At 61.6% G+C, this 27277-nt stretch overlaps 1 protein-coding gene across 1 annotated transcript in view; it reads left to right on the top strand.

Moving 5' to 3' along the window:
* The window catches only part of ABCA7 (ATP binding cassette subfamily A member 7), a 54416-nt gene that overhangs the window by 22917 nt on the left and 4222 nt on the right, over positions 1 to 27277 (top strand). The window contains exons 10-49 of the mRNA XM_084614687.1: positions 44 to 281; positions 929 to 1068; positions 1338 to 1454; positions 1774 to 1953; positions 2051 to 2259; positions 2378 to 2554; positions 3939 to 4161; positions 4478 to 4699; positions 5078 to 5282; positions 6329 to 6445; positions 7213 to 7384; positions 8402 to 8533; positions 9011 to 9150; positions 9947 to 10084; positions 10748 to 10974; positions 11351 to 11423; positions 12254 to 12456; positions 14296 to 14344; positions 15389 to 15493; positions 15989 to 16006; positions 16408 to 16562; positions 16997 to 17121; positions 17241 to 17339; positions 17779 to 17974; positions 18339 to 18433; positions 18824 to 18856; positions 19267 to 19372; positions 19655 to 19729; positions 20047 to 20216; positions 20307 to 20484; positions 21163 to 21278; positions 21812 to 21956; positions 22217 to 22340; positions 22586 to 22715; positions 23609 to 23729; positions 24665 to 24727; positions 25098 to 25204; positions 25700 to 25841; positions 25933 to 26067; positions 26782 to 26885. Of these exons, the coding sequence (XP_084470813.1) occupies positions 44 to 281; positions 929 to 1068; positions 1338 to 1454; positions 1774 to 1953; positions 2051 to 2259; positions 2378 to 2554; positions 3939 to 4161; positions 4478 to 4699; positions 5078 to 5282; positions 6329 to 6445; positions 7213 to 7384; positions 8402 to 8533; positions 9011 to 9150; positions 9947 to 10084; positions 10748 to 10974; positions 11351 to 11423; positions 12254 to 12456; positions 14296 to 14344; positions 15389 to 15493; positions 15989 to 16006; positions 16408 to 16562; positions 16997 to 17121; positions 17241 to 17339; positions 17779 to 17974; positions 18339 to 18433; positions 18824 to 18856; positions 19267 to 19372; positions 19655 to 19729; positions 20047 to 20216; positions 20307 to 20484; positions 21163 to 21278; positions 21812 to 21956; positions 22217 to 22340; positions 22586 to 22715; positions 23609 to 23729; positions 24665 to 24727; positions 25098 to 25204; positions 25700 to 25841; positions 25933 to 26067; positions 26782 to 26885 (5504 nt within the window). The remainder of the gene's footprint in view (positions 1 to 43; positions 282 to 928; positions 1069 to 1337; positions 1455 to 1773; positions 1954 to 2050; positions 2260 to 2377; positions 2555 to 3938; positions 4162 to 4477; positions 4700 to 5077; positions 5283 to 6328; positions 6446 to 7212; positions 7385 to 8401; positions 8534 to 9010; positions 9151 to 9946; positions 10085 to 10747; positions 10975 to 11350; positions 11424 to 12253; positions 12457 to 14295; positions 14345 to 15388; positions 15494 to 15988; positions 16007 to 16407; positions 16563 to 16996; positions 17122 to 17240; positions 17340 to 17778; positions 17975 to 18338; positions 18434 to 18823; positions 18857 to 19266; positions 19373 to 19654; positions 19730 to 20046; positions 20217 to 20306; positions 20485 to 21162; positions 21279 to 21811; positions 21957 to 22216; positions 22341 to 22585; positions 22716 to 23608; positions 23730 to 24664; positions 24728 to 25097; positions 25205 to 25699; positions 25842 to 25932; positions 26068 to 26781; positions 26886 to 27277) is intronic.

Genomic DNA, 27277 nt, shown 5'->3' with positions numbered 1-27277 from the left:
CCCAGCCCGTGTTGGTTTGGAGGCCTGGTGTCTCCTGCTCCAGGTCGGCACCATGACCAGCTTTGCAGAGTTCCGGCGGGAGCTGCAGGCGCTGTCGGGGCGGGACGCTGGCTCCTCCCTGCAGGGCACCTTCGAGGCCGTGTCCCGCATCGCCTGCGGGCACCCGGAAGGGGGCGACCTCAAGATCCCCTCCCTCAACTGGTATGAGGACAACGACATCAAGGCCTTTCTGAACCGCAACAGCTCAGAGCAGGGAGCCATCCCGCTGGACAACGCCACCAGTGAGTGAGTGGGGAGCCACCTCTCCCCGCCGGGGCAGGGGAGCTGGAGTGGGGGATGCAGCAGCAGGATCCCATGCGGGTGGAACTGACCCCGCTTGGGGCAACAACGGGATTTGAACCCGGGCTGCGCCGAGCCAACGGAGCAGGTGCATAAAGCCACCCAGCCTCTCACCCCTACTGTGCGGGCAGCCGCTGGCGGGCGGCAGAGACACCGCTCCTAGGGCGGGTTAGGCTGGGATTGGGCAGCCTTAGATGGGAGGTTTCCTGGCGGGGCTGGAGCTCGGGGGTGTGGAGAAGAGCTGGGCTTGACTGAGGGGTATATCCTCTGCCCCAGGGGAAGCTGCAGCCCAGGGAGATTCGAGGGGAAGGGGCCTTAGCCAACCACAGCGGGGATGGGGCAGGGGGACGACAGCAGGGAGCCAGGGCTGGGTCTGGAGGAGAGATTTCATGCCCAGCAAGCAGGTTTATTGGAAGTGGGAGGGGGCTGCTCTCTAGAGGGGATCCCCCTTTCCCCAGCCTGTGGGTTTATTGGGGGTGGGAGGGGCAGATCTATAGAGGAGCTCCCCCCTCCTCCCAGTATACAGGTTTATTGGTAGCGGGGGGCAGCGTGACCATTTCTCTCGATCCTTTCCCCCGCTCCCACGCAGGCCCTTACTGCAAGGAGCTGATCCGGAGCCTGGAGTCGAACCCGCTGTCCCGGATCCTGTGGCGGGGGATCAAACCTCTCTTCATCGGCAAAATCCTCTACACCCCGTCCAGCCCCAGCACACGAAGGATTATGGCCGAGGTGAAGGAGTTGGGTGGTGGGGGGATGAACCCCAGCTCTGCAGAGTCATCTCGGAGCACCCAAGGGGCCCCCTCAGTGCCTGGGGATCTCCTCCCCGCCCCGCCCAGCCTGTGGGCCCTGCTGGAGTCCCATGGGCCTCCCAACCACTCCACCGGAAGGGCGGTGGGCCAGGGGCAGGCTGGGAGTGAAGGGTGGGGGAGAGAGTGGGGCATGACCCCCAGCCGGGCCAGCAGCCTGTCTTGCCGACCCCCTCGCTTCTCTCGGCCCAGGTGAACCGGACGTTCCAGGAGCTGGCCGTGTTGCGGGAGGTGAGGGGCACCTGGCAGGAGCTGGGGCCTCGGGTCTACGCCTTCCTCAACAGCAGTCTCGAGATGCAGGTCCTTCAGGTCTGTCCCGCCTCGGTCTGCGCCAGCCGGGGGCTCTGCAATGGGGGAGCCAGAGGAGTTGGTATAGGGGGAGGGTGTGGTGGGACGGGGGGTAATGGGTGTGGGGGCCTAGAGGGAGGGGTGTGGGTGGATGGGTATGGGGTGTGGGAGGGGGCAAAAGGAATGGGATGGGGGGGCTGGGGAAGGAGGCGCAGTGAAGAGAATGGGGTGGGGGAAAGGGAGTCAGCCCCACTCTGGCCCCGTAGTGGGGCTGTGTCCTGGCTGGGGGATGGTGCCACCCCCCTAGGCAGCCCTGTCCCCTGTCCCTTTGCCCCGGCAGAGCCTGCTGCGGGCACCTGCCACCTCCCGCCTGGTGGAGCAGGGCCTGAACGGCACTTCGTGGGACGCATCGGCCGTGGGCGAGTTCCTGGCGGGGGTGCCAGGGGGCCAGGCCTACACCTGGCGCCAGGCCTACGCGGAGGTGGACCAGGTGGTGGGCACCCTGTCGCAGTTCATCGAGGTGCGGTGTGTGCGAGTAATATCCCCCGTCCCCCTGGCTGCCCACCTCTGGACCTCCCCGCGCTCAGGGCCCTGCTCTCTCCTGCTCCTGCCCGCAGTGCGTCTCCCTGGACAAGGTGGAGGCGGTGGCCTCCGAAGAGCAGCTGGTGTCACGGGCCCTGCAGCTGCTGGAGGGGCGCCAGTTCTGGGCCGGCGTGGTCTTCCTGCCCCCCGACAATGCCACCCCCGGGGAGCTGCCCCCCCATGTCCGCTACAAGATCCGCATGGACATCGACGACGTCACCCGCAGCAACAAGATCAAGGACAGGTGCGGGCACCTGGGGGAGGGGCTTCTCGAAATGCTGCCCCCCCGCCCCCCAAAATCCCCTTTCTGCAGGATCCCTGTCTGGGGCTTTGCCCTGCTCACGCTTTCTCCCCTCGCTCAGGTTCTGGGACCCGGGCCCAGCCGCCGACCCCTTCAGCGACCTGCGCTACGTCTGGGGGGGCTTCGTCTACGTGCAGGACCTGGTGGAACGGGCCATCACGCGGGTCCTGAGCGGCGCTGCCAGCCGCACCGGCATCTACCTGCAGCAGATGCCCTACCCCTGCTACGTGGATGACGTGTGAGTGGCCACGGGATCCAGACTGTCCCCCCTGCAGGCTAGAGCAGGAGCAAGATAAAGTCAGGCCTCCCTTCTGCTCACGAACTCTGCAGGGCCCCTGCTGGGTGGGGCAGGATTGGGTCTGTTTTCCTGTGTATCTACCCCCCATGCCCTGCCCCTATATCATGCAGTGCCCCTAGTGACTGGGGTAGGAATTAGTCTGTATCCCTGTGTATTCCCCTACGCTCCTCCAGCCTTTTTCCGGCAGCACCCCCTGCTGACTGGGCTGGGAACGGTCTATATCCCTGTATATTTCCCCCCACCTCCCCATTCCTCCATCCCTTTCCCTGCCGCACCCCCTGCTGTCTGGGCTGGGAACGGTCTATATCCCTGTATATTTCCCCCCACCTCCCCATTCCTCCATCCCTTTCCCTGCCGCACCCCCTGCTGACTGGGCTGGGAACGGTCTATATCCCTGTATATTTCCCCCCACCTCCCCATTCCTCCATCCCTTTCCCTGCCGCACCCCCTGCTGACTGGGCTGGGAACGGTCTATATCCCTGTATATTTCCCCCCACCTCCCCATTCCTCCATCCCTTTCCCTGCCGCACCCCCTGCTGACTGGGCTGGGAACGGTCTATATCCCTGTGTATTCCCCCCACCTCCCCATTCCTCCATCCCTTTCCCTGCTGCACCCCCTGCTGACTGGGCTGGGAACGGTCTATATCCCTGTGTATTCCCCCCACCTCCCCATTCCTCCATCCCTTTCCCTGCCGCACCCCCTGCTGACTGGGCTGGGAACGGTCTATATCCCTGTATATTTCCCCCCACCTCCCCATTCCTCCATCCCTTTCCCTGCCGCACCCACTGCTGACTGGGCTGGGAACGGTCTATATCCCTGTATATTTCCCCCCACCTCCCCATTCCTCCATCCCTTTCCCTGCCGCACCCCCTGCTGACTGGGCTGGGAACGGTCTATATCCCTGTGTATTCCCCCCACCTCCCCATTCCTCCATCCCTTTCCCTGCCGCACCCCCTGCTGACTGGGCTGGGAACGGTCTATATCCCTGTGTATTCCCCCCCACATTCCTCCATCCCTTTCCCTGCAGCGCCCCCTGCTGGCCATGGCTGATCTCTGCTCCATTTCCAAGACGGGAGATGATTTCATTCCCCACCCTCTGCAGTCCCTTGCTGAGATTTCCCTGCCCTTTGCGTGGCTCTCCGGGACGCAGCAGCTTCCTGTGTGGTGTCTGGCTCATGGAGCGTGGTGGGGCATCGTCTCCCATGTTCCTGGGCACCTGGGAACTGCGCTGAGACCCCTCCCAACTCATTTCACATAGTGCCAGTGGGGCGTGGCATTCAAGGGTTAACATGTCTGCTCCCCACTCCACATGCCCTCCCCCAGTTTCCTGCGGGTCTTGAATCGCTCGCTGCCACTCTTCATGACGCTGGCCTGGATCTACTCGGTGGCCGTGATCATCAAAGGGGTGGTGCACGAGAAGGAAGCCCGGCTGAAGGAGACCATGAAGATTATGGGGCTCAGCAGGGGCATCCTCTGGCTCAGCTGGTTCATCAGCAGCTTCGTCCCCTTCCTCATCAGCTCCTCCTTCCTCGTCCTCATCCTCAAGGTATGTGTGCAGAGCGCCGGTGGGAGGGGGGCAGCGCTGGCCAGGGAGGGGTGAGCCCAGGGCTGGGGTAGCAGGATGGGGCTGCAGGTCGGGGTTGAGGAGCATTATCTGATCTGGGCATGGGGGAGCCCAGGGCTGGGGTAGCAGTGAGGGGGCTGTAGATTAGGATTGACGGGCCACAGCAGGAGTGTAGTGGGGGGAGCCTGGCACTGCAATAGCGGGGCAGAGAGGGCTGGGACTGATGGGCAACAAGAGATCGCGGTGCCTCTGCCAGCCACAGCTCTAACCTGTTCTCCTCCCCGCCGCACACACGCAGCTGGGAGACATCCTGCCCTACAGCGACCCCACCGTGGTCTTCCTCTTCTTGGCCGCCTTCACTGTGGCCACCATCGCCCAGTGCTTCCTCATCAGCACCTTCTTCTCCCGCGCCAACCTGGCCTCGGCCTGCGGTGGCATCATCTACTTCTCCTTCTACCTGCCCTACGTGCTGTGCGTGGCCTGGCGCGACCACATCACCTTCCCGCTGCGCCTCTGCTTGGTAAGGATGCCCCCGCCACCCGCCCTGCCCTGCCTGGAGGTCACACGCCCTGGGTGTTTTCCGGTCCCGCTCCAGGGTGTCCTTTTCAGCCTGGCTCTAATGGGGTCTCCCTATGTGGGTGCCGATCAAAGGGGGTACGGGGGGGGTCCCAGTGACGTGCTCAGAATTGACCCATCCCCATGGCTGTTTACACTGCCCACCCCCGGAGGAAGGCTGGACTCGGAAACTCTACCCCTTAGCATTTCACAGGCTGGCCACTGAATCGGCAGCCCCGTGGCCATGAGTAGGTTGGTGGCTGGTGTCCAGGGCTAGTTCCCAGGGAGCTGTGCTGGGTCTGGGGGTTTCCTGGTCTTGCTTCACCTGCTTCTCCCCTGCCAGAGCCTCCTGTCCCCAGTGGCATTTGGGTTTGGCTGCGAGTACTTCTCCCTGTACGAGGAGCAGGGCGTGGGGATCCAGTGGTACAACCTGAACTCCAGCCCCATGCAGGGCGACCCTTACAACTTCGCCACCTCCATGGCGCTGCTGCTCCTGGACGCGTGTCTGTACGGCCTGGCCACGTGGTACATCGAGGCTGTCTTCCCAGGTCAGCGGGTAGGGCTGGGAATGGATCTGGACTCGGACTGGGGTGATGCTCCCACAAGCTCTGCCCATTTATGAGCTGCCACTCTCAGTGAATTGTGCAGATCTTCATAATAAGTCCACACTTCTCCATTCTCGCACAGGTAGATCATCAGTGAAATTGGGTCGTCTTAATGCATCATCAGTCGGTTTCAGAGTTAACATTCCAGTTGAAATGAATAAGAGCAGCTTGTATTTTTCAGAGCTCCTTGCTGTCTGCAGACTCAGGCGGATCGCTCTGGGTCAGCTGAACCCAGGTTATTTGGTATTTGTCAGGACTAGAGACCTAAGGTTGTTTTCCTTAACTGACAGCTGAGATCTTGGAGCACAGTTCAAGTCTAGACCCCAGGCAGGCCAGTTCCACCCACCCTCCAAAGTAGAAGTAAAGCTGAGCGGCTCCCCCTCCAAGAGGTGAGGGTTAAGCCCTCTGTACTGCCCCAAGCCTGGGTGGTTTGTTGGCAGCAGGGATTAAAACCGGGACCGCACTGGATCTAAAAGCCTGAGCTGTTCTCATAGCGAAGATTGTAGCCGGTTTATGGGAGCTCCCTGCTCCTGGGGCAGGGAATAGGGGACAGAGCACTACGTGGGGTGAGCACGGCTTGCATTGATCACCCTGAGCCCATCTCCCTGGGGGATCCGAACCCCACAGTGGTCGTTAACGATCTGGCAGCTCCTTTCACCATCACTGGGGTCTCAGGCCTCCGTCTGCGCCGGGGATCCCAGACTATGGCGGCGCCCGCTGGTGCAGATGTGAATAGGTGCCATTTGCACCCGTGCTATGGCATCCGGGGCGAGCCGAGCCGAGCCGAGCCGAAGCCAGCTGCTGTACGGAGGTTGACGCCGCCCGTCTTAGGCGATTGCGCCTTAGGCCCGTGGCTGGAATCAGGGCAAGCTCCAGTGTGGAGAAGGCAGCTGGTCTGCACTGGCAGACACCCCCAATCAGGTGGGGTTGCTTTCCACACCCCGCCCCCATCCCGCGCTCTCTGACTGGTTTCCTCTATTTGCGTTCAGGCCAGTATGGGATTCCCAAACCCTGGAATTTTCCCTTCCTGAAGAGCTACTGGTTTGGAGAGTCATCCTCCGAAGGCTGCCACCCCTTCCCGACCAACTCCTTGAGCTCTGCGGAAGGTAAAGGGTTCCCCTCCCCCGTGCCCCTATCCGCCACAGAGGCAGTGTGGTCTAGTGGCTGGAGCAGCAGAGTTGGAGTCAGGAGTGCCACGCTCTGTCCCTGGCTCTGGGAAGGGAGTGGGGCCAGCAGTCAGAGAAGTGGGCCGGACATCAGGACTCTTCCTAGGTTCGATTCCCTGTTCTGCAGGCTGGTTCGAGTCGGGGAGCCGGAGTCAGGACTCCTGGGTTCCGCTGCTGGATTACCGAAGTGGCTCCAGCCACGTGCTGGACAGGCCCAGCAGAGGGCGGGCCACCAGCTGACGGGGTGGGAGAGGGCGGCAGAAGTGAGGCCAATTCACCCCATCCCTAACCCTAGGCTGAGTCGGCTGGTACCAAACCCTACCCCTGGGCCACCAACCAGCTCTGTCCCCAGCCCAGGTCCCCGCCCTTGCCCCATCCGTAACCCTACGCTGAGTCTGCTAACTGGCCACAAACCCTGGCCGGGGAGGAGCCTCAGGGTCCGCCAAGGTGCTCTGACTCTGTGCAGTGACAGGATCCCTGCCACCTCTCCGTCTTGGTCCCCATCCTTTTGAGGCTCGCTGATTGCCGCAGGGTAGTAACCTCCACGCAAGGGGCTGCGGGGGAGCTGGCCGGATTGCTGGCAGCTCAGGGGGGTCCTAGCCCTAACCTGAGCCTGGAACCCCAAACTTCCCCCTCCCCGAGTTCTGGCTGCCTCTGCTAGGTGTCCGGCACGGTGCCCGCTTGCTGATCCTGCCTCCTGTTTTCAGTGCTGGCAGAGGAGCCGCCCGCGCAGCTGCGCCCGGGGGTCTCCATCTGCAACCTGGTGAAGATTTACCGCAGTAGCAGCAAAGTGGCCGTCAATGGGCTGAGCCTCAGCTTCTACGAGGGCCAGATCACCTCCTTCCTGGGCCACAACGGGGCCGGCAAGACCACCACGATGTGAGACTGCGGGGCGCGCGGGGAGGGCGGGGGTGGGGAATCCCTGGGGCTTCTGTGGGCACCGCACATGCATGGTGGGCGTGTTTCTCGTGGCGTCTGAGCCAGCGCAGCTCGGCAGCTGTGGTGCTGGTGTGGGGGATGCTGAATGTCCTGGGGCAAGCGACTGCGGCTCGGCATACTTCAGTTTCCCTCCACCGGTCCAATGGAGAGAATGATTTTGAGCTGGCTTCGTAAAGTGCTGTGACCACTGTGGCGGGAGAGGGCTGGATGTTCTCACTTGTATGAAGTGCTGGGGTTCGTGCAGCCCAGATCGAGTTGTGGGGAGCGCCCCCGGGTCCTGCTGGGTGAAGGAAGGTCACGATAGAGGGGATTGGGCCCGGTTAGACTTGGGTGGGCCAGACACTGAGCTGCTGTGGCAGGAGAGATCCAGAGTCAGACCAGTTGGAGCAGACGTCCCTCCGGAACTGTTTGCTCTGCTCCCGGAGTCTCTCAGGGTTCCTGGTTTATTAATGAATAACGTTAATCCTTGAATCAAAGGGGGGAGCCGGGAGCACATCTCAGATGGTCGGGGTGGCCTGTATGCCCACGCCAGAGCCCAGTTCGTCTCCAGCACTGGTGAGAGTAACCCCACTGCAGTCACTGTCCTGACACCTGCCAGGAGAGGAGATTCTGGGCCAGGGCCTTGGCAGACAGTTCCGCTGGATCTGTGAGCTGAGGACCTGGCCCAGGGTATGCTGGGTGGCTAGTGAATTTCAGCCATGGCTAGCAGAGCAAAGAAATAGCCTCCCTCCCCCTGGGTGGGGTCACTGGCTCTCCTCGCTGGGTGGGGGATGCACAGCTGCTGGATGAGCCGGTGTCCGCATGGTGTTGGGAGCTGGGGCCATGTGGTCTGAATGCCCCTGCCGGCCCCTGCAACGCCCTGAGCTCCCTTAGGCATTGAAGGTGGCCGCTGGAAACATTCCTCTGAATCTACTTGCTTGGGTTTTAATCCCCTGTGTCCTGCTCCCCCACTCCCAGGTCCATCCTGAGCGGTCTGCTGCCCCCCAGCTCCGGGACGGCCTACATCCTGGGCCGGGACATCCGCTCCGAGATGGACAGCATCCGGAAAACCATGGGGATGTGTCCCCAGCACAACGTCCTCTTTGACATGTAGGTGGGGGGGTGGGGAGAACCAAGCATGTGTGTGGGGGGTGGTCATCCAAGGCAGATGGAGCTGGGGGAGAATTCCCTTGCTCCCTGATGGTTGGAGCACCCAGCCTCCCTGCTGCTTCCAGCCTGGAGGGCCTGTGGCCGGACTCTGCTCCCCTCCAGAGCACAGCGCAATTGGACCCAGTGGCGCTGGAGAAGTCACCAGCCCCACTGCAGCGACCTCAGTGTGAGAATCAACTGCTGGGGCACTTGCCCATTGGGTCCTGTTCCCAGTTCTGGGCAGGGAGAGGGGCCTAGTGGTTAGAGTCCACGGGGAGGGGGGCTGCAAGTCGGGACTCCTGGGTTCTGTTCCCAGCTCTGAGAGGAGCGTTCTCTAGCAGTTAGATCAGGGGGCTGGGCGTCTTCAGGGGTAGCGGTGGGATATTTCTCCTTGCCCTGCTGGGAGTCACCCTCTCTCTGCGCCTCCCCCACCCCCAGCCTGACGGTGGAGGAGCACATCTGGTTTTATGGGCGCCTGAAGGGGCTATCAGGGGAGCAGGTGAAGGAGGAGGTGAAGCAGATCATCCAGGATGTGGGGCTGCCCCACAAGCGCCGGGAGCAGACCAAGAACCTGTCGGGTGAGTGCCCTGGGCCCAGCAAGCAGGCGGGATGGGGATACAGGGGGCAGGCTGGGCTCAGGTGGGGAGGTTGGGAGCTGATCCTGGCATGTCGCAGGGAGAGCCACCTTTTAAAGGGAAAAGGAAGCCCCCGCTGGGTTACAAGTGGGTAACATAAGGGGCCCGCTCCCAATCTGCAGGCTTCAGGGCCCAAAAGGATGGGTCTGTGGGCTCCCAACACGGCCCCCTTCTCTCTCCCATGATTCTTTATTGCTTATTTCGCGGTAGTTCCTCGGCGTCCCAGTCGTGGCCCATTGTGCTAGGCGCTGTACAGACACAGAACAGACGCGGTCTCGGCCTCAGGCCTCGCTTGATTAACCCCATGGGGCGGGTGTGTTTATAGTGGTGCTGTCACCAGGGGGCGGGAGTGGCGTTCATGGACTCCCCAGCCCCGAATGGCCCCTTGTGTTCCCTACTGCGTAACACGGGCTGGACAGCGTCCCCCAAATAAGCCCTCGACCAGGTCTTTCAGAAAAACATCCTGCCCTGATTTTAAAAGTGCCCATGATGGAGAATCCACCACGACCTTCGGTAAACTGGTCCAGTGTGCGTGGGGCGTGAAGGGGGGTGGGGTGAGCCGTGGGCCAGGGGAGGTGCCGGGGGGGTGTGGCATGGAGGAACTTCCCAGGGATGCTGCCAGAACCGCAGCCCTGGTGACCCGGGATGACTCGCTCTCTGGAGCAACACCCCCTTCCTTCTTCCCCCCCCCCCCGCCCTGATGTCCCATGACGCTCACCCCGTTCTTCCCCCGGGGCAGGTGGGATGCAGCGGAAGCTCTCCGTGGCCATCGCTTTCGTGGGCGGCTCCCAGGTGGTCATTCTGGACGAGCCCACCGCTGGGGTCGACCCCTACTCCCGGCGGGGCATCTGGGAGCTGCTGCTGAAGTATCGCAAAGGTCTGAGCGGGGTGGGGGGGGTGGGAACAGCAGGCGCTGGAAGGGGGGGGGTCTCAGAAAGGGCCAGAGCCTCTGTCTGATGGGCCCAGCCAAGCCCCAGTAGGCCATGTGGGGATGAGCCCTCTGCACTGGGCTCCTTACTGGGGTTTCCGGTGAACTGAGGCAGGGATCTGGGCCCCACATGGCAGTGAGGGAGTGGATCACGATGCCTATTGGGAGCAGAGGGGGACGGGGCGGGGCTGGGTGAGAGAGGTCAAGCATTGTGGTGGAGGGGGGGACCCAACAATTCTGGCAGAGCTGGGCCCCAGTGGGTCCTACCCCGTGGGGGCCGGAGGGGGTGGGTGCATGCAGGCGAATGGAGCAGTCCAAGGAGTCACTCACCCTGAGGTGACCTGCAGCCATGTAGGGGTGTCTCTGGCTCAGACGACACCCCCCCCATTACGGTCCGCGAGCTGCTCTTGGTGCCAGCTTGGTCCCCCCCTCCCCCCCCGCCCCCATACTGGGGTACAGGCGGCTCCAGCGGGGGCCAGTCTGTGCCGTGGCCCTGCTCCAGGTGCCGTTCCAGCTCTGCCCTGCAGGAGGAGCCCTTGGGAATGAGGGGCTATCAAGGCCCTGCTGCACCCTGGCTTCTCCCACCCCCTTCCCTGCTCTGCCCCCCCCCAGGCCGCACGGTCATCCTCTCCACCCACTACATGGACGAGGCGGACCTGCTGGGCGACCGGGTGGCCATCATCTCCCAGGGCCGGCTTTGCTGCTGCGGCTCCCCACTCTTCCTCAAGGCCAAGCTGGGCACCGGCTATTACCTGACCCTGGTGAAGCGGGAGGCCGGCCCCCGGGAGCGGGCGGCCCTGGGGGGCAGTTTCAGCAGCATCACCATCGCCAGCAGAAAGGTAATGCCAGGGGAGTGGGCTCCCCTGCCTGGTGCCGCCAGGCTCCTGCCCGAATGGGTGGGTGGGCAGGCGGCACCTGCCCGAATGGGTGGGTGGGCACAGCCGTAGAGCACCCCATGGGGTGAAAGGCAGGGGGAGCCCCTGAAGCTCGGTGGGTGGGGGCATGAGTGCAGAGTGGTGGTGGTTGGGGGGGTCACTGGCGTCCTAGGCGATCCAGCTCCAGGGTTCCCTGAAGTTTGGAGGTAGAGGAATGGGCTCACCATGGGGAGCCGGTGCCCTGATCTCCTGAGGTGGCATCGGTCATTAGAGGGGGGGCCCGAGCCTCAGAGTTGGGGCCAGCCCAGGGCCGGGTCTCTTACCCTCCCCTTCCCCGCAGGATGACAGCAGTTCAGAGCGCACCTGTGACACCGGCCTGGGCAGCGAGCAGTGCAGCGAGTCCAGCACCATGGGTGAGCAGCTCCGGGGGGAAGGAAGGGGCTGGCACTGGGAGCCGGTTGGGAAAGAGTTAAGATTCTCTCCCCCCCCCACCCCCCCCACCACATACACACTGGGACACGGCGAGTCTCAGCTTCTCCCTGGTTCCCAGCCTGGGGCTGACCCCATAGTGGCTGAGTTCCCTGGGCAGGGTCTCTGCCTGCACTTGGGGCGTGTTCAAGGCCTCGCTGCCTCCCCGGCTCCTCCTCCAGCCTCCAAGGAGACATTTCCTCTTCCTGGGAAATCCTTCTCCAGTGACCTGTCCTTCCAGGGCCGGCCCTCCCCACAACAACCCAAGGGCCAGCTTTTGAAGGTCACCTCACACTACATCTCTCCTGCATCCTTCAATCCTTGACTTCCCCACCCTGTTCTTGGGCCTAATCGTGCACAGGGCAGGGGGAGTCCGAGCTTCTACGGGCTGGGCTTTGTGAACAATAAGATAAAGTGCAGCTCAAGCCTTCTCCCTAGGCTGGGATCCTCCATCTGCCCGGCTCAGCCCGCTCCCTAGATCCTCCATCACCAGAGAGCCCCGCCCGCTTCCCTTATCTCCCTGTGGAAGCTGAGCCACCCGCCTTACAGCATCAGCAGAACCCACTTAATCCTTGCCAGGCTGGATCAGCACTTGCAAAGGGGCTGGGATATTACGGGGACACAAGGCCAGCTTAGCACTGACAGTTCCCTTGGGGTATCCATGTTGGGTCAGTCCCACAGGCCACCCCGTCACAGTGCAGATGCTGTGGGTCTTGTGCCCTGTTCCAGGCCTTGGCTCCCCCCAGCAATCTCTGCCCCTTTTGTGTTTCTGCAGACGTACCGCAGCTGTCAGCCCTGATCCAGAAGCTGGTCCCTGGCTCCCGGCTGGTGGAGGATATTGGCCACGAGGTGCTGTACGTCTTGCCGTATGGCGGCGCCAAGGATGGGGCCTTTGGGGAGCTCTTCCGGGAGCTGGACGGGCGCCTGGGCGAGCTGGGGATCTCCAGCTACGGGATCTCGGACACCACCTTGGAAGAGGTACTTCAGCTCCCTCCCAGCATCCCATCCCCTGCCACCAACTGTGCACTTATCCACACCCCAGCATTCTACTCCCATGTCATATGGGGGCAGACCATACGTGGATCCAGACTGTTATCCCACCCCTCGTCTCACCAGATCAGACAGGAGGCCCATCAAGATCAGTCTCTCTCCTCCTGCTGTACCATTAGTCCATCGCATCTGACACCTTGTCTCCTGCAGTGGCCTATACCTGATGCTTCTGAGAAAGACAATCTGCCCTCCACAGCTCACCTGGTTGAGGGCAGAGAGTGTGGACAAGGGCGTAGAGTGCGAGGGTGTGACGGGTTTGGGGTGCCGCTGAGTCAGCCTATTCTGCCAGCCTGGGTCCCCTTTACCTGGCCTTGCTGGGCTAGGCTCACAAGCATTTTCCAATCAAGCATACAGGCAGGGCCACCCCCAGCTGCACAGAGAGACAGAATCCTAGAATATCAGGGTTGGAAGGGACCTCAGGAGGTCATCTAGGCCAACTCCCTGCTCAACGCAGGACCAATCTCCAATTTTTCCCCAGATCCCTAAATGGCCCCCTCAGGGATTGAACTCATAACCCTGGGTTTAGCAGGCCAATGCTCAAACCACTGAGCTCTCCCTCCCCTCCCTCCAGATCCACTCTGGAAAGATTCCACTTTAGGAGCTCACTCCAACATCCCAGTGCCCACTCCCTTTAAGGGATACAAACCCAAAGGTTTTATGAAATTCGCCCCCTCCCTCAATGTGGAGGAGATATGCACAACTTCTTGCCCCCCTGCCAGTTAGAAATTACATAAACTGGGTTATGTTATCAACAAGCAATAAGTTTATTAACTACAAAAGGTGAATTTTAAGTGGATATAAGAGATAACAAACAGAACAAAGCAGATTACTGACCAAATAAAGCAAAATATGCAAGCTAAGCTCAATATCCTTAAGAAACAGGTTACAAAACGTAAATTCTCACCCTAAATGTTTTAGGCAGGTTGCAAAGTTTCTGTGGTTCAACGTTCCAGTTATATTCCTTTTCAGCCTGGACCCCATCTCAGTCTGGACTCCCCCCTTGCCGTCCCTTCAGGTGGCTTTAGCAGTCTTTCTTCTTGGGCAGACAGGCGATGGAGAGGAGTTGTCCCGCTTGCCTTCCTCCCCACCCTTAAATAGGATTTCCTTAAGGCAGGAATCCTTTTGTTCCCAAACTTGACCCCCCCTTCCCTTCCAGTGGAAAGTTACAAGAAGTCCCAGATAATGTTTAGTACCGGGTGACAAGACCACCTGTCTCTGTAGAGTCCCAGTGTCCACGAGTCATGAGTCAGTATGTTCTGCAGGAAGGCCAAGACTTTTCACAGTCCATTGTCCTCGCTGATGGGTCGTCAGCCCTGTCCGGCTTTTCCGTTGTTGTACCAGAAGTGTTAGCAGTGACGGCAACTTCAGGAACAGAAATGATACAGCCATACAGATTGGATGATCACATTCAGTAAACTGTAACCTTTCCAATGATATCTTACAAGACCCGTCTTGCATAAAGTACATCTCAGTTATGTCATAGTCGTATCGTGTCCATATTTTCATAAAAAATATGGAGCGAAATGTGTCAGAGGGCTGCAGGAAAAAACAGCTAGGAAATCAGTTGGATCTGGATGGATTTTTCCAGCGAGGACATGGTGGGGGGGGGGGAAAAATGCTGCCGTGGCCTCGTTGCTGGCAGCAGAGACTGTGGGACCGTCAGTGGGCTCTGGGACGCTCCCTGCCCTGTGGAGTTGGTTTGCTGAGGGCCCACTGTCCTTTTTTCTCCCGGTAAAACACCTTTCCGTTCCTGTTTACCCTCTGTAGATCTTTCTGAAGGTGGCTGAGGACACAGGAGTGGACGTTGACACCACAGGTAAAGACATTGGCAGCCTCTTGGAAAAGCTTTGAGCACCTGGGGGCCCAAGTTAACGGCCGTGCGAGTGGAAGGAATGATCGTTTTTCTAGTGCCTGGACTGCAGAGGGGATAAGAGACCTGCTACTGCTGCTAGCTAAGGGAGTTTTCCTTTAGCTCAGGAGGTAGAATCATGCCATTTTTAGGGCTGAAGGATGAGAGTTCTAGACGAAGCTCCTGTACTGAAAACTCAGCTCTGTTCTCTGCAGCCCGTGGCTCCTGGGAGAAGGATCTTCATTCAAACTGCAGTGGGGCTCAGCCTTGGGAGATGGACCCAGTTATTTTCCCCAAACTGTTCTCACCCCATCTCTCCCTGGGGTGCTCAGGGAAGGCATGGGGTGCAGCTGGGTAGCCCAGGAAGTTGCAGGGTCACTGTGCACTCAGTCGGGCAGCTGGCACAGCACAGCCTCAGGGTGCTTGGCAGGGCCATACGAAACAGGCCTCCTGGGACTCCAGGCTGCTCCGGCCTGGCTTGCAGGGACTATAAATCCCAACACGGCCGAGGGGCCAGGCTGCATTGCATGGCGGATCCTGTAGTCCCTGCAGGCTGCTCCTCTGGGTGGCTGTAACGAGGTGTCACCAGGGCTGCCCGGAAGGGGGAACAAAAGGAGCAGTTTGACCCGGGCCCCCCATTTGTGAGGGCCCCCAAACCTGAAATTTGTCCCCTGGCCAACTCCCTACGACAGGCAGGCTGTAGGGCAAACCTGACTGGTGCTGCCAGCCTGCATGCCAGGTGGGAACACCCGGTGTGGGGAGCTGGACCCTGCCCCATGGGACGGGAGCCATGGCTATGGGGTGAGTGGGGGGGCTCGCTCTCCAACCCCCCACCCCCGGGACTTCCCTCAGTGGTAAGTTTTTGGAAGGATGGGGGCGAGGAGCTCAGTTTCAGATTTTGCCCCAGGGCGCCCCCCCCGCACACACACACAAAACCTGTGCGCGGCCCTGGGTTCCACATACTTTTTCTGGCCCGCCCATGGTGTGATGCTCTGGCCCTGTGTCTGGCAGGCTCTGGGGGAGCCCCCCAGCGGGTGAGAACGGCAGCCCCCGCCTCCTCCTACACGCGGACGGTGAGCGAGAACGGGGACGTGGAGGCAGCAGATACCGAGCCGGGTAAGGGGGCACAGCCAGGCTCCGGCTCCTGCTGGGGGGGGAGCACTGAGCTCCGTAACTGACCAGCCTCCCATCTGCCCATTGGTGTCTCTCTCGCCTGCGTCGGGACAGCCCCGCAGGGACCTGAATGGTGGGAAACGGCTGGTTCTCTGCCCTTGTGGTGCCTTCTGGGTGCTTCTGAAGCACCCGCCTTGCAGTGCTAACGGGAGCCAGGGGCTTCTGGGTAACGGATGGAATTTGGGGGGGAGGGAGTGTGAAATTGTTGTGGGTCTAGCCGGACGAGAGCGAAAGGCCCCGTCCCAGGAGCCGGTGCAGCCGGCTGGCGTGGGGGCCTGGGAGTGGCTGGGCAGGCATTGCAAGCCCCCAGGCCATGGTTCGCAGCATGGGGAATCCAGCGCCACGCTAGTCAGTTCCCCTGCCCCGGCTCTGGTGCCCCGGGGAAGTTCCCCACACAGCTACGTGAGACCTGTCCTCTTTCTCTTTCTTTGCATCGAGTCAAAGGATCCAGGAAAGGTAGGAGGCTGGGCGGCGGGAGGGAGGGGGTCCAGAGCTGTCCTTCTCCCCATGGGAGGGGTGGAAGCCTGGACAGGATTCGGCCCTGGGTCCTGAGGCATCTTTTCTGAGCCAGACGAGGGACAGGTTCCCCTATGGAAATGCATGTAGAGAGCCCGGCACCCCCATTTCCCCGTGCATTGCCCTCCGCCTTTCCCCGCACATGACCCCGCTCCTAGCGCCCTGCCCAGAATTCACCCAGCTGCCCTCCACCCCCCCCAGACACGGGTCCCCGGAGACACAAAGTGGCCTGGAGCCCCAGGCTGCCCATGGAGCAGGACGCTGGTGGGGCGGGGGGCTGCCCTGGGCATTGGAGCCGCAGGCAGGGCTGACGGGGGGGTCTCTGGCTCTCCCTCTTGCAGCTGAGGAGCCAAAGGAGACAGATTTCCTGCATAGCCTGGATGGCAGAGGCTCCCAGCAGGTTCTGGGCTGGGCCCTGACCCGCCAGCATCTCCGGGCTCTTTTCACCAAGAGACTCCTCTACGCCCGGCGCAGCACCAGGGGCTTCTTCGCACAAGTACTGCGGGCTTCTCCTCCTTAGCCTGGGCACTGCCGGGAAAGGGTCGGGGAAGTGTGTGTGGGGGGGGCTCTGATGGGGGGTGTGGGAGGGGAGCCCCTCTGCAAGCACAGGGTGCAGGGCAGTGGAGCATCGGGGGAGGGGTGTGTGTGGGGGGGGGGTGGGTGAATGGAACGTGGGGGGCAATATTCCTGTGCAAATGTTCTCCCCCTACCAGTGGGTCAGGCCTGCATCCTGGAGCTCTGACCCAGACCCCGGAGAGTCCGGATTCTCTGGCTGTAGGATCCTTGACTTGACCTAGGGTGTCCTAGCACCCTGGCTGCAGGATTCCCCTCTTCCCCTGCCCAGCTCTGACCTGGGGCTATGCCCTGGCTCAAGGGGCTCAGCCCAGACAGTCCCCCCTGCCCAGCTCTGACTCCAGCCCCTGCCCACAGATCGTCCTGCCGGCTGTCTTTGTGTGCATCGCCCTCCTTTTCAGCCTGATCGTGCCACCCTTTGGGAAGTACCCCCCGCTGCACCTGGAGCCCTGGATGTATGGGGAGCAGTTCACCTTTTTCAGGTGCGTCTCATCCCAGCTGGAGTGAGGTGGGGGGCAGGGGCTGTCGCCTGGGCTGTGCCGGGGCAACGCCGGCTGGGAGGATTCTCATGGAAGTGGCCCCTCCGCTCCATCTGTTTCAGTGATGACTCCCCGGGGGACCCTGATTCTGTGCAGCTCCTTGGAGCCCTGCTGGCCGAGCCGGGCTTCGGTACCAAGTGCATGAGAGATGCCCTGGAGGGGTGAGTACCCCCCAGTCTGTGCCCCTCCCTCAGGCAGCATGTATGGGCTTGGGAGGCAATTACTGCCGCTGGGAAGGGACCCTGTGGGGTTGCATCTGCTTCCTTGCCAAGAGCCTCGGAGCAGAGCCCAAGGTGGCTGCAGTTCCCTGTGCTTGCCATAAGGAGGCATCCTCGCGCCAGCCTGGCTGGTTCTGTTGGGCCAGACACTTCGCCTATGCAGCTGCTGCTGTCTGGGCCGTGTTTGTCCTGGGTTCTAGAGTGGCGTCCGAGGAGTGAACACACTGGGCCTGCCCAGGGCTGTACCCCCCGCCTGCAGGGATCCATGCCCCCCGCTCTAGCCTGGAGCTGGGGCCGGCTCGGAGCTCGCTCCCACTCAGCTCTGTGGAGAGCAATAGGCTGGGCGCTAACCAGCGGCCTTCTCCCCACCCGGGGTGTTCAGGAGAGCGCCTTGCCCACCGGCGTCCCACGAACGAGGCTTCTGGACCCCCGAAGTGCCCCGGTCCCTGGCTGAGGTTTTCCGGAACATGAACTGGACGCCAGCCAACCCCTCCCCGGCCTGTGAGTGCAGCTCCCGGGGGGCCAGGAAGATGCTGCCCGACTGCCCCGAAGCAGCGGGGGGGCTTCCTCCTCCACAGGTAGCCGCCCACTCCCACCTCCCCTGGGGTTGTCAGGGTGGGAGGGCGGCGAGGGAGGTTCAGCCCAGAGGGCAGAAAACCGCCTGCCCAGAGCGGCCAGGAGCTGCATCAGACTGGGCCAGGGAGTGCCCAGCGTGGAGACTGGCAGCTGCCATCGCCCGGGTCTCACCCACTTCTATTGCCCCAGAGTCACGGCCGGTAGAGGCTGGGTGGGTGGAGGGGGGTGGCTCCTAGTGGACTCCGTCAGGGTTGGTACTAGACCTTGGCACAGCGTGGCCCTGGGGGCCCTACTAAGCCCAGCCTGGGACGATGACGATACCAGTCCCGTCTCCTGTCTGTCTGTCACCGTCTGTCCTCCCGCCAGGTGCAAAGGGGCACCGGCGACATCCTCCAGAACCTCACAGGCAGGAACATCTCCGATTACCTGGTGAAAACCTACCCCAAGATCATCCGCCAGGGGTGAGCACCTGGGGGATCCTGGGGACTGGTCCAGTCTGGGGAGGGCTCCCATCTCTGCCTCCGACCTACAGTTCTCCCTTCCTGCCCCCTCCAAATCCCAGCTGAGGCTGCTGGGACTGACCTGGTGGCACAGAGGCCTGTCAGTGCAGCAGCCAAGGGCTGACTGGGCCACCAGGGCCTGAACTGTCCCTCCCCAAGGCTGGGGCCTGCGTTCCGGGCCGGGCGGGGGCATCGTTTGCCCTGGGACTCCTCCAGCTGTCCCTGATCTGTGGGCGAATTGCTACCTCGCTCTCTAGGGCTGTTCATCAGGCGTTTGGTGGCTGTAATGCAGGGACAGACCCACCGAGCTGTGCTAACGGCTCCCCGGGCATTTCCTTTTTGTTCCTGCAGGTTGAGAACCAAGAAATGGGTCAACGAGCAGAGGTGAGAGGGGCAGGGGTGGCGGGGGAGCTGGGGTATGAATTGTTTTAGTAAGACTGTTAAGGGTATGGGACTGGGAGCCAGGACTCCTGGGTTCTGTTCCCAGCTCTGGGAGGGGGCTGGGGTTTAGTGGCTCTGATTGAAGCTCGGGGATCTACTGCTGTGGAAGGGGGATGGCACCCCCAGCATCTCTGTCTATATGTCTATGCATATAGCGTGCCCATCACCGCAGTATCTGGTCACCAGATAGTCTGCCTGTCATGTGCCAATGCACCTGATCTCCCATCGTCACAGCCTGGGGGTGTCTCCCGGCCCTAGCCCCAAGGTGCTGGCCCGAATCTCCCAGGGCAGGGAGAAGCATGAGGGGGCACGCCTGGGTTCCTGATCCTCCCTCCCTGCGCCCACCCTCCCAGGTATGGCGGCATCTCGCTGGGTGCCCATAGCTCTCAGACCCTGCCCTCGGCAGAGGAGGTGGATGGTGCTGTGCGGGAGATCCGGGCTGTGCTGAACATCACAAAGGTATAACCCGATGGATGGGATGGGGTGGGGTAGGGCAGGGCAGGGGAGGGGGACAGAATCAGTTTCCTTCCTCGGGGATTTGCAATGAGTCGGAGAGCTACCCTGGTTGGAAGGCGGCATCCGCCACATGGGACTCTTGGCAGGGGTGGTAGGTCTGGGGCAGGGCCGGGGCTTGGGATGGATGGCATGGGGCGGGACAGGATGGGGCTGGCACGGGGCAGGGAGGCTCGTGAATGGCTCATCGATCTGGTTCCAGTCCTGATCTCCCTTTCCGGCCCCCAGGGGAGCCCCATAGACAGGCTGCTAGGAAACCTGACCAGCTTCATCGAAGGGCTGGACACGCACAATAATGTGAAGGTCAGTTTGGGGACGGAACCCCACTGTGGGGGGAGCTCAGGGGCCTGTCACCCTCATGGGCAGCATATTCTAATCCTCCGATGCCAACCTGAGAAGGCCAGAGAGCAGGGATGGGAACTGGGTGTCAGGACTCCTGGGTTCTATTCCTGGCCCTGGGAGGGAGTGCGGTCTGGCAGCCAGAGCCGCGGGGAACCGGGCCTCAGGACTCCTGGGTTCAATTCCCAGCTGTTCTACGGTGGCAGCGGGTGAGTCACAGGGTTCGAGCGGGGGGCGAGCTCGGCGCTGAGTGTTGCCGTTACGCTGCCATGCGGCCACAGGTCTGGTTCAACAACAAGGGCTGGCATGCCATGGTGTCCTTCGTCAACGTGGTGAACAACGGGCTGCTGCGGGCCAGCCTGCCCTCGGGCGCGGAGCCCTGGCGCTACGGCATCACGGCCATCAACCACCCCCTGAACCTCACCAAGGAGCAGCTCTCGGAGGCCGCGCTGTGAGTACAGGGGAGCCTCGGGGTGGGTGGGGATTGGGTGGGGCTCTCGCTGGGTGGCTGGCTCATCTTGCTCTCCCCTCCCCATGGTAGGATGGCCACATCAGTGGATGTGCTGGTCTCCATCTGTGTGATGTTCGCCATGTCCTTCATCCCCGCCAGCTTCGTCCTCTTCCTCATCGAGGAGCGGGTCAGCAAGGCCAAGCACCTGCAGTTCGTCAGCGGCATGAAGCCCAGCGTTTACTGGCTGGGCAACTTCGCCTGGGACATGGTGCGGGGCAGGCCGGGGGGCTGGAGATCTGGGGAGTGGCAGGTTTACATGGGAGAGGAGGGATCCCATGGATCTGGGGGCAGGGAGTGGGGGATATAGCTCTCCAGCACAGGGTCAGGCTGGCATCTGGTGGGGCTCACAGGCAGGTTCTCACCTGCAGGTAGGACCCTCATGAAGGGAGGCAGGTGTCAGCCCCAACATGGCTGCATGCCTGGGTAGGTTGTCAGCAGAGGGGATTGAACCTGGGCCCTCTGGATTGAAACACCTGAGGCCCCTGCTGCCGGACCTAAAAGGGAGGGTTCTGTTTGCTGAAGTTGTAGCAGGCTCATCAACCTCCGGGGTGGCCCGGTCTCCATGAGCCGAGGACAGCGCGCCACACAGAGTGGGTGTGGGCTGCGCAGGAAAGCCTGCGCCCAGGAGTGGGGCTCACCGCTGGGCCGATGAGAGGCCCTGAGCCAGGACAGGGTGGACACGCTGGCTCAGTGAGGGCGTGTGGGGTATGCAACAAACTCAACGCCAGTGGCTACTGCATGGTCAGAGTCAGGGGAGGAGGGGCTCGCTCCCTGTCTGGAGGGGAGGGAGTTGTGGGGTGGCTTCAGGCCTGTCCTCATTAGAATCCCCCCACCCAACCAGGGTCGACTGGGTCACACCCGCTGCCTCTTCTGCTTCTCCCCACAGTGTAACTACCTGGTCCCAGCAGGGCTGGTCGTCCTCATCTTCCTCTGCTTCCAGCAGAAGTCCTACGTGTCCTCAGCCAACCTGCCCTCCCTGGTGCTGCTGCTGTTCCTCTATGGGTGAGCCCGGGTGGGCGCGGCCCCCGCCTGGCCCTGACGACACGGGGAGCAAATGCCCTGTGCAGCCGGGGAGCTCGCTTTGTCTGTTGGGGTCAAGGGGGATTCTGTCCTATCCTGGGGAGTGGGACCAAAGGCTCGCCCTGAAGGGGAAGGGAGCTAGCTGGCCCGGCCTGGAGGTTCGGTCCAGGCAAGCGTCCGTGTTTATTCCAAGCCTCAGGGGCCTGCAGCCTGGGCCTGCATTCCTGGGACCGGCCATCTGAGCGAGGCTGAAATACCCACTCCCTACACTGGACCTCAGGGCGTTTGCCTGGTAGGTCTCTCTCAGGGGTGGATTACAGCTAGCAGCCCTGCCCTGGAGGACCGAGCCTCCGGCTGGAGCCTGGCCCGCTCTGAACAGAGCGGGGAGGCGGCGCGGTTTTGGGGGACATTGGTACCTTGTCTCCCAGCCCTGGTTTGCGGCATGGGCTTGGTTCCTTGGTGCCGGGCCGGGTGTCTTTTGGCTTTGCTGCAGCTCTGTTCCTCTTCCACCCCAGCTGGTCCATCACGCCGCTGATGTACCCGGCCTCCTTCCTCTTCAACATCCCCAGCACGGCCTACGTGGTGCTGACCTGCGTCAACCTCTTCATCGGCATCAACGGCAGCGTGGCCACCTTCGTGCTGGAGCTCTTCATCGACCAGGTGAGCCCTGCACCCTGGGGGCTTCCCTGGCCCTCTCGGGACAGGCTGCACGGTGGGGGTTTTCCAACCCAAGATTAACTAGCCCAGGCCCAGGTTGCCCAGGCCCCCAACCTCAGCCCAGTGCCTGCGATGAGGTGAGTTCAGCTCCCGGGGAAGGGGACTCCCAAGGAGATGGTGGGAGGCCCCCCCCGTGCTGGTGTCACAGAGCTGGGGCTGTCCCCTGAGCCAGAGTCTTCTGCTTTTCCCCCTGCCCCGGGCAGAAGCTGAACCATGTCAACCGCATCCTGAAGAAGGTTTTCCTCGTCTTCCCGCACTTCTGCCTGGGCCGGGGCCTCATCGACATGGTGAAGAACCAGGCCATGGCCGATGCTTTCGAGAGGTTCGGTGAGTGGCCTGAGCCCAGAGCGTGGGGGCTACACGTTCCCCCACCCCAGACTCAGCATGAACGGGTAACACCTGTGATCCCTGCGCCACTCTCCTCAGGAGCATCTGTCTGTCTCTGCCTAGGTTCTTAGGCCATGGCCATCACCGTGGTATCTGACCCTCTGCCGTGCACTGACTCTGTCCTGTCCCATGCCTCCCCCATGCACCACCCCTTTCTTCTTTTCAAGCCCTATTTCCCCTCCCAGGAGACAAGCGTTTCGTGTCTCCGCTGTGCTGGGACCTGGCTGGGAAGAACATGTTTGCCATGGCTCTCCAGGGCATCGTCTTCTTCCTCTTCACCATCCTGCTGCAGTACAGGTTCTTCGTCAAGCTCCGGTGAGGGGCCGGCGGGGGGCGGCGGGAGCAGCAGATGGGCATGCGGCTGGGGTAGAACTCCAGCTCCGGCCAGCCTCCTCCCCGAGTCACTCTCCCCGTCCCTGCCATAACAGGGTGGGGAAAGCCCGTTGTTCATCTACCCCTTTGTTTGACACTACACCCCCTTCTCCCAGCTCCCCACCAGTCGTTGGGGTCGGGGGCTGGGCTGGCAGAGTTAACATCTCAGTGACATGACCCAGGGAGGGCGGAGATGCCACCTCCACTTGCCGCATCCGTCTGTCCGTCCAGGCCTCCGAGCCAAATCTGCATGATTTTACACCCCCGCCCCCTGGCTGCTGTGTGGATGTACCCTAAGTGATTTAGAAGCCTAGGTCCCCTTGGCTCTCACCCATGTGCTCACATGGTCACTGTAATATCTGACCCTGCTCACACGGGCCTGTCTCCACAGCCGGGACCGGATTAGACCAGCAACTCTTACCATGAAGACAGGTTTCAGAGTAGCAGCCATGTTAGTCTGTATCCGCAAAAAGAACAGGAGGACTTGTGGCACCTTAGAGACTAACAAATTTATTAGAGCATAAGATTTCGTGAGCTACAGCTCACTTCATCGGATGCATAGAATGAAACACTCTGTCTCATCCTGCTGAGGTCTAGTTGGGACCCCTCCCATTTGGCAATCTGGGACCCCCGACACCTGATCACAGCCCCCAGGTCAAGGACCCCCCAGGATTCCAGCACCGTTCATGGGATCTCCAAGCTCCCTAGAGCCCGTGCTAGGTCTGAGCGTCATGGCAACCGTGCAGTCCAACGTGCCATTCTACACCGCTCGCCCTCATGGGACGTCACCCTCCGTTCACATCCTGGTTTGAGCCATTCCCCCTCCTTCCCTTCAGGCCCTTTGCCGTTAAACTTCCCCCTCTGGGCAGGGAGGACGAGGACGTGGCCAGGGAGCGGGAGAAGATCACAAGTGGAGCACGGCAGGGAGACATCCTGGTGCTGCATGACCTGACCAAGGTGCGGAGGGGGCGGGTGGAAATGGGCAGCGATGCCACTCCTGGAGCAGCCTGTTCCTCAACTCAGGGGCGGGGGGCATCATCATCTGCCTCCCACCATCACCCCCAGAGGAGGTCGTGGCTCTTCCTTGTGCCACTTTTTTCTGTTTTATGGAAAAATTTAATGAAAATAAAAATTTTCCACAGATTTTTTTTTTTTGGCAGCTGTTCAAATATCAACAAATCTCAGTTTGGAAATGCTCCCACAGGGCCCCATTCTCTACTATGGGCCAGGCCCCCCTGATTGGACTACACCTCCCATGAGCCACCACAACCGCCTCCCCCATTGGCAAGGGCAGGCAATGCACCTAGGGAGTCCCTGGCCATGGTGCATCATGGGAGATGCAGTCCAGCTGGGGCCCCCAACCCATAGAGGAGAGCGGAGAGATGAGGCAATTGAACTACACGTCCCATGAGGCTCTGCGGCAGCATGAGCCAAACGGGAATATTTCGGTTTTGGGGCGTTAGTTTTCTCTGACAGCCATCTGAGTTTTCCCATGAACGCAGACCCTTCCTGTGAATACGTTTGGTTGCTCACAAACCCAGTGTCCTGCCCAAAAAAAAAACAGTTTTGGTGACCAAATTTTCAATCCACCCTCGCCCGCGACCCCCCCAGCTCTCTCTGGGTCTTTCCAAGGGCGATGAACCCGTCCTGCCAGGAATTAGAACTCTTCCCCTTGCCACCAGTCCGGCGGCCCTGGAGCTAATGATTCAGAGCACCAGGAAGCGGTGGGGTCCCATGCAATGTTCACCGTGGGGGCCACACACTTGCTGCAGCAGGTGCTTGGCCTGCATTCGCGCAGGGGGGAGGGCTCCCGCACAAGTCCGCGACTCCACGCTCTCCCCATGTGCTTCAGGCCTGGGATGCTGCTCTCAGGCTCTTTCCATTTCTCTCAGGTGTACCGGGCGAGGAAGAAGCCGGCTGTGGACCGCCTGTGTGTGGGAATCCCCCCGGGGGAGGTAAGGCAGCTGGTGGGCCAGGTGCAAGGCAGCTGGCTGTGGTTGGGATTAAAAGGGCAGGTAGCCCTGGTCCATGGAGCGAGAGGTTCGGAAGCAGGTCGATGTGGGGAAGCGGCTGGCTCGGGCCCATGTCACACCGGGCACAGGGGGATGGAACAGACGGCCCAGTGAGTGTGTCCTAGGGAGGAAGAGGTGACGGGGAGGCCCCCCCCAAATCCTGGCCCTGAGCCCCAGTCCAAGTGCTGTTCTCCTTGGGGCCATCGGGGAGGCCCCTCTTGGGCACTTCCATGCCTCTTGGAAGGGGGAGCCAGGCAGGGTGGGTGGCTTAGGGGACAGTTTGCCTTTAACCCTGTGTTTGGTCCCGGCGCAGTGTTTCGGTCTCCTGGGGGTGAACGGCGCTGGGAAGACGTCCACCTTCAAAATGCTGACTGGGGACACGGAGGTGACCCTAGGAGATGCCTGTCTGAAAGGGCACAGGTGAGTGGGGAGGGGCAGGCAAGGTGTGGTGCGGGGCAAGTGAGCACTGCTTGGGGGGTGAAGGCAGGGACAACAGGTAAGTGCAGACGAGATCATGGGGGGGCAGGTACAGGCCCCAGTGAATGGGATAGGTGAGTGTTACAGGGAGAAATGGGGGACGGGACAGGAGAGCGCCTGGCTGGGGGATGGGTGGGAAATGGTACAGAGGGGAGCTCTGGGGGAGCAGGATGGGGTCAGGGTTGTGCAGACGGGAGAGGGGGGTCTCTGTGTGTGGTGGAGCTACGGGGCAGGCGTGTGCCGCGCTAGGACGAGAACCGGGTCTCTCTCTCTCGCACGCACGCACGCACGCCCCTTCCTCCTGCCCTCAGGCTGCTCTGCTGGGCTCTGGCAGCCCTGGGGACGCCCCATTCTCCCAGCCCCTCCCTGCAGATTCGTTTCCCCGGGGCCCCACTGCGGGACGCCCCCTCCAGCTGCTCGGTGTCTCCGTCCTCGCAGCGTGCTCCGCGACTTGCAGTCGGTCCATCAGAACATGGGCTACTGCCCCCAGTTCGACGCCATCAACGACCTGCTGACGGGACGGGAGCACCTGGTGTTCTACTGCCGTGTGCGAGGTGTCCCCGAGGAGGAGACGCCCAGGGTAAAAGCCCCCCCCGCCTCTTCCTGTCCCCCCCCGACACCCCCAAGGCAGGAGAGACGCCTCCTCAGCCTCTGTGCTTCTCTCCCTGCAGGTGGCTCAGTGGGGGGTCTCCAAGCTGGGCCTGGCGCAGTACGCCGACAGACCCGCCGGGGGCTACAGCGGGGGGAACAAACGCAAGCTCTCCACGGCCATCGCCCTCCTCGGTGCCCCGCCGGTCGTCTTCCTGGTCAGTGCTGCCGGGCAGCAATGGGCGCCTGGACGTTACTCCCTCGGGTGCCCCTAGCGGGCACCCTGAGTCAGCCCCCTCCAGCCGCCGTCGGATGAGAGGGGGAAGGCAGCTAATTTGCACAAAGAATAGGAGTACTTGTGGCACCTTAGAGACTAACCAATTTATTTGAGCATGAGCCTTCGTGAGCTACAGCTCACTTCATCGGGAGGAGGTATTTTTTCATGCTTTGTGTGTATATAAAAAGATCTTCTACACTTTCCACGGTATGCATCCGATGAAGTGAGCTGTAGCTCACGAAAGCTTATGCTCAACTAAATTGGTTAGTCTCTAAGGTGCCACAAGTCCTCCTCTTCTTTTTGCGAATACAGACTAACACGGCTGCTCCTCTGAAACCTGTAATTTGCACCGTTATCTGTATATGCTAACCCCAGCCCTGTTGATTTGCATGGTCATTTAACATGGGGACGCAGCCTTGATGTAGCTGACCTCCCCCGTCGGGCTCTTTTCCTGGGCCCAGGCTGTGACTGGAGCCATAGCTGCACCACAGCCCTTGTTTGCACCACTCTGGCCCTGGGCGCCCCGGGGATTTACACGGCCAAAAGCGGGAGGCAGGGGCCTTCGTGCCAAGCCCACTGGGCTTCCCACCCCGACACGTCCTTGGTCCAGACAGGGCCAGGGCTGACCCAAAGCTGCTTTCGGGGCTCGTTGCAGGACGAGCCGACCACAGGGATGGACCCGGGAGCCAGGCGGTTCCTGTGGAACTGTATCCTCAGCGTGATCAAAGAGGGCAGATCCGTGGTGCTCACCTCCCACAGGTAAGGGAGAGGGCTGAGCTGCTTGTGCATCCCTCCCTCCGCACGAAGCCTCAACCCTCCCCCCATCAGTAACTAGCCCACCCCCCCCCCCACCCCAGCAGGCGAGTAGCTGTCAATCCGCCCTTTTGCAGTAATTCCCTTTGTGCCGTGCACAGGGTTGGGGGCAGGGCTGAGGCATGGGTGAGGGGCAGGGAAGCCAGCGCTGCCCCTGATCTGTGGCTGAGCCAGGGGTTTGCAACTGGGGGCGCTGCTGCTCTCCCGCTCCCTGGCAGGGGTAAACAGCCACCCGCCCCGCCAACATGAGCTAGCTGTAGCCCTCTGCAAGTCCGTGGAGCTACGACTTGCCCCAGCTGAGGGCCTGGTCCGGCACTCAGGTGGGGAGTACGTTCTCC

Source organism: Lepidochelys olivacea, assembly GCF_965140295.1.
Source record: "Lepidochelys olivacea isolate rLepOli2 genome assembly, chromosome: 25".
Classification (NCBI taxonomy): domain Eukaryota; kingdom Metazoa; phylum Chordata; order Testudines; family Cheloniidae; genus Lepidochelys; species Lepidochelys olivacea.
This window is presented reverse-complemented; position numbering and strand designations above follow the sequence as displayed.